Genomic DNA, 9,181 nt, shown 5'->3' with positions numbered 1-9,181 from the left:
AGATGATATATATTATGGGCAGCTCGAAACTTAGTTCTAACATTGTAAAAGGATTAGCCTCAAGTTGTTTTCCTTGAGCAAATCCATATTGTCAATTTGTCAAAAAGCAATAAATGCACATTAATGTGCATTAATATTTTACCAGTTTAACCAATAATGTCAATTCTCTAGGTTCACAATAACAGAAACAATGCTCACTGTAAATATCCATCATCTTAACTCTACTGTCAGCTCATCTCTAAACCCTAAAATAAAAATAAAAATAATTGAGTAAATTATACTCTTAGTGATTAAACTATTAATATTTCTTTTGTTACTTAATTATTTCTTTATCAACCCCTAATTTATTAAAGGGAATATAATATAGCAATTCTTAAAATTGACATAATAGTAATTTTGACCTACAGTATTTATATATTATGTAAATTTAGTCTTTATTTTAAAAATAAAAAAATCTTCAACATTTATTTGTGGCATCAAGAGTTAATTTAACTGATAAATTTATTTTTTTAACTTTTTAAGTGAAATGATCAAGACTAAATGTTGAGGGTTAAACTTGTTATTATGTCAATTTTAAAACTTGCCACGTAATCTTTCCGTTAGCCATTTAACAACTAATGACAAAGAAAAAGAAGACAAAATCGAATAATTGGATGACCAAAAGAGAAACTTACCAATAATTGAGTGACTGCCAATGTAATTTATCATAATTCAAATTTTATGTATATAATTACACCCAATTACTTATTAGAACAATGTTTATATGCAAAATTAACATTCATATTTTATTTATTTAAAATTTATTTCCCAATGAAAACAATTAATAAGGGCACACAATAATAACTTTGACTATTTTTTTCAAAGATGAAAACAAAGGGAGGGGGGCGGTAACATGCTTTTATATCCCCAATTTTAGTCAACTAGGGCTAGTTGTACGAACCAATTAGATGCCCTATTATATTTTGTCCTTTTCACGTTGATTGCAAGGAGTTCATTGGAATAGCCCAAATCATTTAATGTCTAGGTGACTAAGGTAACTCACGACATAATAAATATGAATGTGATTTTTTCATTTTGATGTAAAAGAGGTGTCAACTAGAAGATTCAAGGAAAACTAGAAATCATGATATTCAAACTTTAAATATGTTAAATATAATATTTTTAAGTGCGATTACATGTTTCGAGTTATATGAAATGTTTATTGACATGAAAATTGCATAATTAATTCAATTTTTATTTTTACTTTTTAAGGTATCAACTGGAGCGAGCCCAATAACTAATTTTTCGCATTCTGTAATCCTGTTAATGCAGTAGTGGGTAAAAATCGAAACCTTAACTACTGGTTAAGATAATAGAGATATATAAAATTATCTTAATGGAAGTGATATTATCTAATCTGGACATGCCACGTCCCGGATTGCAATAAATAGAAGACCAATAAAATTACTTAGTATTTGATTTCAAAGTCGTGAAAAATGGTAACCTAAAACATCAAATTTCTTTCTATCGCTGTTGATAGATATATTGGTAAACAGTAGATAAAAAACACTACTAAAAACGTCGAGAACAGCGCACCGACGGTCTTGTCTAGAATCAACGTGACAAAGACAAAATCAAACTGATGTGAAAACAACATTAAAAGTAGTTATTACAATTTACAAGAACAATATACTCACTCACTTTGAATTAGTTAGGTGACGGTTAACGAGTAAACATAAATATAGCCCAAATCATGATATGGTAGTCTTTCTCGTAGCCCTTGGACCCGGCAAACACTATTGTCTCAACATCCAATCTCAAAGAAATGTCATTTTTATTTATATTCAGCCCAAATAAATAGAATTTGGGTATACTTCAATAGTATTAAAAGTCCAAAAAATGGGTACTAGAAGTTCAAATATGCTCAGTTTTGGAGTTTTATCTTATTGGGTAAACTGCACCCGAAGTCACTAACTATTAATAAGTTTACATTTTGGCCATTCAACTTAAAAAAGTTACAAAATATTACTGAATCATTCAAAAATTTTCATTCAAGTCATTGGGCTGTTCATTTTCTTTTTTAAAGTTCGGCTAGCGAGTTCCAATCGACGATTCAATGGTCGCTACAATATCCATCCATGAGTAGAAGAACATATCTTAGATTCAAAATTGACAATCAACGTCGAGGATTAGAGAAGAAAGCTATCTAGATTTTTATTCATAGATTTGTGATGTTCAAAGCTATTTCATGAAAAACAACCTAAATTGTGGAAGAGAAGGGAAATGAGAGCTTTCCATTGATGTAGATAATAAGAATAAAGAAAGCTATACAAAGAGGTACGAATATTAAAAAAGATAAATAAACTGTAGATCTATACTTTAATATTTACAAAATTCATGTAAATAAAATAATAAAATACTTTAAAATAATAAGATAATGCTTATTAATTAAATTAAATAATTTAAATTATAATGAAAGTGTAATTAAGGATGGATTACTTTAACATTTATTGTGAATTTAAGTAAAGGTAAAAAAAACAATTTTATCTTGAAAATTTATATAAATATCTTAAAATATTAAACTTAAAAATATAAGAACCATTTTGAGAACTGGGATTAATTTTTTTATTTAATTTATATGTGCATGCTAATAATAAATAAAACTAATTATGATTTTAAAGTATTAAAATTATCGAATTAATATTAAATTAAATTAATTAATGTTAATATTAAAAATATTTTAGAATTATTAGTTTTCAGTTGCTGTATTATTATTAATTAAAAAGTAAATTGATAACCAATTTAAATTTTATGAATTATAATATAATTTTTATTTTTCTAATAAGTGAAATCATTATTGAGATTAAACAATCTAAGTGTTTTATAAAAAATAACAATAGATTATTAGTAATCATTTACAATTTTGACTTTAATTGTTGTATTACTGTAGCACTAATTAAATGATAATTAAATTAAAACAATCTATATTATTAATAATTACTATACTCAATTGTATAATTCAAACCAATAAAAATTCTATTATACAAAAAATATTCTTATGATTTTATTTATTATTTTTATTTGATATTTTATATATTATTCTTAATTGCATAGTTTTAATATGTAAAAAACTTAATTATTTGGGTGTAATTGTTTTATAATTACACATGAGTGGCATGTTTGAGTAATCATTGTAATTGATGGATCCCACCGAATCGAATGTAATTAGAGCACCACCTAATTACACTTTTCAATTCTTAAAGGGAGAGCGAGAATTGGAGTAATTATTTAGGTAATTACACCCAAATCTAATTTTTTAAAAATAATTTTATGCAAGTTAGAACAATTATATTATAAGCACGAAAACTTATTAGTGTCTGAAACGATTATCGCTAAAAAATTCTTATACATAAAAGAATGTTATAGTTTATAAGAAGTGTACATTATAAAAGTTTTGGGCAATTTAAAAAATCTTGTTTTATAAAGGTTATATATAAATTTTATATTTTTTACTCAATTTATGTATTACAAAAAGGGATATAACCTAACATAAGCTTTTCTCCAAATTAAGTTTATATAAGCTTTTATAATCAAAGCTACTAACTATTTGTATTATGAACTCAAATATTATAAGGTCGATGTTAATTATGCACCATCTCGTAGGGTATGATACCATTTGAAAGAATGATGCCACGCCCAGGCACCGTAGACAGCTCACAAACTCTTTAATTTGAGTCATTTAGGGATTCAAAATGTTGTTGAGAATACATTTATTATTATAAACAAATATTTCTCATATTAATATTATCACCTTAATATAGCATAACTTCAATCTTAGGTGGAATTAAGATGATTCATACTTCAAGTAGTACTTGTAGGAAGGAGATATTGACAATCTTAATCATCAGATTCAAATTCAAATGATGATAAACTTGGTTATGGACCAATAAATGATGATTAGAGCATATGTTAAGTATTAAAGAAGGAATAATCTAAGAACAATTAGATAAAATTACATATGATGTTTATTTTTCTTCCTATTTTTTTAGTAATCATATTATCAACTATTTTTTTAGACTAACCTAACATATATGATGATTTGAGTTTAATTTTTATCACTTATTTAGAAATTATTTTTTATAGTAATTAATATATTTATAAAATTATCAATTATATAATTATGTAATTATAATTTTTACCACCAAATATGAGAATTATAAAGTAATTATACTCTATCAACTAAACACGTTTAAAATTTATAATTGCATTTCCATTCAATTACTTTATTCATAAATAATATATTACAGAAATAATTAGATGGATTAGTTATAATGTACCATAAAAAATTAGACTCGTTGTTCATAAAGTGTTCCGAAAGTGTGTATATTATTTTTATGCTATAATATCATATTTTACTTACTATTTTAAACCACATTGTATAGATTTTAATTAATACTAATACGAGTAGTTTGCCGGAAATGAGTTTAGTTTGCATTTACTTACTACATGCACAAAATTATGTGTATATTTCACAAAAATATTTATTATAAAAATAATTAATAAATTACTATAATAAATATTTCTTATTTAAGAAAATTAAAATGTGTGATAAGTCCTTTACTTTTTAAAATTTAAAATTCAAGTTTTGTTAAATATATTGGTGTAACATTTTGAAATAAAAAAAATTACCTGCTAGCAATGTAATCAAAAGATGATATTACAATGAACTTGAATTTAATAAAATAATATTGACAAGTTTAACAATTGGATCGAAATCTGAAAAACAAATGGATTAAATTCCTAAAAATAAAAGTATGGAAACTAAATTCAAAATTTATAAATAGTACAGGGACTTACCATAGATTTTAACCTTTTGTTCTCCCTCCAAAAGTACCCAACAAACAAAACCAACAATTGAGCGATCTAACGTGTTTTCAAAAAGGAAAAAAAAACGCCCTCTCCCTCGATCTATATGCCTTTGTTGATTCACACACTGTTTTAATAAAAGAAAGAAAAAGGTTTGGAGATCATGGATTCTCCGCCGTCGGAAGGTTAGTCATCGACGTCACAAGGTGAGTCATCGACGTCACAAGGTGAGTTATCGCCGTCACGGACGGTGTCTCGTTCCTCCATGATGGAGTCGATAAGATCTTACGGTTTGTCCCGTTTAGCCGGTATTAAGATAGATACAGATGAGCTTAGACGAAGGCTGTTGATGCCTCAGTATCTACGCTTAGCGATGTTAGATTCCATTACGAAAAAGGACGTTGATGGCGGTGACCAGCATTTCCCTTCAAGTGGTTCCGCTGATGTTCCCTGTCCTGAATCCCCTATGATCGTTTTTATTAACCCCCGTAGTGGCGGACGTAATGGTCCCTTGCTTAAAGAGCGTCTCCAAAAATTAATCAGCGAAGAACAGGTATCACTTTTTTTTTTCGTTTACATTTTTATCGTTTCATACGACTTAAGAAGATTTATTAATATTGAAATGTAGGTATTAGACCTTGAAGATGTGAAGCCACATGAATTTGTAAGGTATGGTTTGGCTTGCATTGAGAAGTGGGCTAACGATGGAGATTTTTGTGCTAAAGAGATACGACAGAACATTAGAATTGTGGTATGTTTCAACCAGCTTTTTACTTGTATACTTGTCTTTCCCTGTGTTGTTCTATTTTTATTAAGAACCCTCTGATTGGAATAACTTTTCATTTTCTGAATAAAGCACACGATTTTACTTTTATACGTAATGGCTGTGTTAAAATTGATTTTGTATACTTGGATTTAATTCACTGGTTAGATGTTGATCAATTACGATTTTGTTTTCCCTTTTAAGAAATTTCCTAGATAGTCAAAAACAAATAGCAAAACGGTTAACAAATCGAACATTCCTAGCTGAACTTTTAAGTTTTAAGACGGTACAAATGAGCAGGTTGCTGGAGGTGATGGAACTGTTGGTTGGGTACTTGGATGTCTTGGAGAACTTAATCAAAATGGTCGGGAGCCAGTTCCTCCTGTAGCTATCATTCCACTTGGTACAGGCAATGACTTGTCTAGAAGTTTTGGTTGGGTACGATATTCCTTTATATAATGAAATTTGATCATGTTGTTGACTATTTGCTTATCTTTCTTTCTTGATTTATGCTTTGAATCTTCATTGTAGGGAGGTTCATATCCTTTCACCTGGAAATCGGGTATTAAAAAAGCTTTGCACAGAGCTAGTGTAGGTCCAGTTTCCAATTTGGATAGGTAAGCATGCATTATTACACGATGACTAGTACTAGGTTTTGCTTCCTTATCATACTGAAGGTTTTAGGTGACTGCCTTCTGTTTGTTAAGTTTCATTATATTCACTATTGACTAAATGTTCTTTGATGATGCAGTTGGCATGTTGTGGTGCAAATGCCTGGCGGTGAAGTTGCTGATCCTCCCCATTCTTTGAAGGCTGCAGAAGAGTGTTCTCTTGATAAGGTAGTGAATCTCTCTGCTTTAAATCCTGTGTTCCATTTAATAAACTGAAAATTGATGCCTAATCTGAGTCTTGTGAAGGTTAATAAAGTTTTATTTGCTTTAACTTATTAATTTGGTATTATCGGAATTTGTCAAATATACTCTGAGGATAACATAGAGGAATGCAATTTTAAAAATATGCATATATCTATCTTTACTTGATAATATAATTATAAAGAGTACATCTTAGATCATAGATCAACATACGCTACACTGATGTCTCCAATATAGCTCATCTGATGTGGAATTTTAAATACAAATGGGAAAAATCTTATCTGTGATTGCAGACTTTGGAGATTGAGGGAGACCTTCCCGACAAAGTGAACTACTATGAAGGAGTATTCTATAATTATTTTAGCATAGGTATGGCATGCCATTAGCTTTAGTTTAATAAATTTAACTCTTCCCATTCATGCTTATGGTGTTTTCATGTTATTATTATTTTACATACAGGAATGGATGCAAAAGTTGCATATGGGTTCCATCATTTTCGTAATGAGAAACCTCACCTTGCACAGGGTCCTCTTGCGAATAAGGTATTTGGATTTCTTTTACGTATTTGACTTCACGTTCAAGAATGTTTTGTTGTGAATGTTAAACATTTATCTTTTAGTCTGAAGCTGCTTTATGTTAATACTGCCATTTAGAGTTTTATTAACAGAACCGTATATTTTAAGCTCATTATATATATATATATATAGATATATTACTCCTTCACTTAGGCAGTATCAAGGTTCTAGCGCCTTGAGTGTGTTTTGTTCCTTTGACAACACCGAGAGCATATCATGTTGATATGGTCCTAACTTTGTGCTTTTGCAGCAAATGGAAGAGGTATGAGGTTACTGTAGAACTAAAGATGTATGCAATATTAGGTACATATGCTTGGATGTTTAGCTTTTATTTTTGTCTTCTGATTGGTCTTATAAAACAGCTTAAATATAATTTTGGTTTATGCTGAACATTTTCTTAATTCTCCCATTATTTCTCTTAAGCACAAAATATTTCAATCACTGATTTGTTTTGCTAAAACTAATATTAAATTGCAATTGGTCTATCTTTATGGTAGATTATCTACTCTGGTTACAGTTGCAGTCAGGGTTGGTTTCTCACAACTTGCACAAGTGATCCAAGTTTAAGGTTAGATATTCTGATAGTAGCTTGCCTCTCATCCTAGAATGGGCATATTCTTTTCTTTTCTTTTTGGAATAATAATGATGTATATATTGTTGTCCATGTTTGTATGTATTTATAACAAGCATTTTGTTAAGGTTTGTTTGTTCCTTAGACAATGTAGCCAGGGCATAGGCCCTGGTAATTGGTAGTGATATTCAAAATAATGTTTGTAAATGCAGGGGACTCAAGAACATTTTAAAGATGCATGTTAAAAAGGTCAATTCAACGGAATGGGAGCAGATTCCAGTACCAAAAAGGTACCTTTCAAAGTAATTAATTTTACATCGTCATAAATACGCATCTTAACTGTTTTAGGCATCCTTTTGGGCAGTTATTGCTCTTACTTATCAGCTGTTCGCCTTTATAGTTCTTATCTAACCATATAATGTTTATTTGATATCTTAATCTTTCTCTTATGGATGCTTCTGCATACCAAGCTATATTGCTAAAGTTACTATGATATCAAATACATAGATGGAGAACATTTCTACGCTTGCTATGGATTATGAGTTAATCATCATCTAATTCTTTACCGTTCCTTTTTAGTGTGAGGGCAGTTGTTGCTTTAAATCTTCATAATTATGGAAGTGGACGAAACCCATGGGGTAACCTAAAACCAAAGTATTTGGAAAAGGTATAGTACATTTCTTCAAGAAAGTTGAACTCTGCTCAGTTTAAAATGAAAGGTCATCAATTAGTTCCACAAAACATTCTGAATGATGCTAATGGTCGACCATCGTTCTTCAATTATGTAAATTTAATTGCTTTCCGACTTTGCAGCATATGCTTATGTCGTAAGACCCATGTCTTAGATGCGATTCTTAGCCTATTGGCAGGTTTGATTGGATTCCAAATTTGAACTTTCTTCAATATTCATTGTTCATTTTTGCAGAGGGGCTTTGTCGAGGCACGCTCTGATGATGGTCTTCTAGAAATTTTTGGTTTAAAGGAAGGATGGCATGCATCATTTGTAATGACTGAACTTATATCTGCAAAACACATAGCGCAGGTACTATAACCTATATAATTTTTTCCTCGTAACAAGTCAAAAGTGGTGAAACATATAAATAAAAAAGTTGTTTACAGATAATCAATGTTGTATTCTCTACTGTGCCATTGTTTCTTGAAATGGTAGTTCCTAGTGATGAGTTTTACGTTTCTTTTTGCAGGCTGCATCGATAAGAATGGAGATAAGAGGTGGAGAGTGGAAAGAAGCATTTATGCAAATGGATGGTGAGCCATGGAAACAACCTATATGCAATGATTATTCGACGTTTGTGGAGATTAACAGGGTTCCTTTTCAATCAGTACTGGTTAATGGAGAGTGACATTTCTTAGGCAACAAGTCAATGTAAGACGTGGGTGTCACTCAAGGGGGCTTGTAAATTATTATAGTATTTGTGTTGATATTTTTTTCCCCTAGTGTCTAGGAACTTGGGCTAAAATGAAAGTATCAAACTAGGAATAGTGAATCTATTGTATCAAAATTCATTTGCAGTGAATTTCATTTATATTTATCTTA

At 29.6% G+C, this 9,181-nt stretch overlaps 1 protein-coding gene across 1 annotated transcript; it reads left to right on the top strand.

Moving 5' to 3' along the window:
- Positions 1-4,913: 4,913 nt before the first annotated feature.
- On the top strand, positions 4,914-9,181 carry LOC107903315 (diacylglycerol kinase 4). The gene is made up of 12 exons (XM_016829332.2): positions 4,914-5,398; positions 5,474-5,596; positions 5,909-6,046; positions 6,140-6,225; positions 6,360-6,447; positions 6,774-6,849; positions 6,940-7,022; positions 7,553-7,623; positions 7,839-7,916; positions 8,206-8,293; positions 8,552-8,668; positions 8,829-9,181. Exons 1-12 carry the CDS (start codon positions 5,111-5,113, stop codon positions 8,985-8,987), a joined length of 1,395 nt encoding a protein of 464 aa, XP_016684821.2. The 5' UTR covers positions 4,914-5,110; the 3' UTR covers positions 8,988-9,181.

The sequence above is a fragment of the Gossypium hirsutum genome, chromosome D05 (assembly GCF_007990345.1).
Source record: "Gossypium hirsutum isolate 1008001.06 chromosome D05, Gossypium_hirsutum_v2.1, whole genome shotgun sequence".
Lineage (NCBI taxonomy): Eukaryota > Viridiplantae > Streptophyta > Magnoliopsida > Malvales > Malvaceae > Gossypium > Gossypium hirsutum.
This window is presented reverse-complemented; position numbering and strand designations above follow the sequence as displayed.

What these genes read in the sequence shown, in the direction of transcription:
- LOC107903315 (XM_016829332.2), top strand. Translation starts at nt 5,111, where the DNA reads ATGATGGAGTCGATAAGATCTTACGGTTTGTCCCGTTTAGCCGGTATT. An exon ending in AATTAATCAGCGAAGAACAG is followed by an intron (nt 5,399 to 5,473) that starts GTATCACTTTTT and finishes ATTGAAATGTAG; the next exon opens with GTATTAGACCTTGAAGATGT. An exon ending in GACAGAACATTAGAATTGTG is followed by an intron (nt 5,597 to 5,908) that starts GTATGTTTCAAC and finishes ACAAATGAGCAG; the next exon opens with GTTGCTGGAGGTGATGGAAC.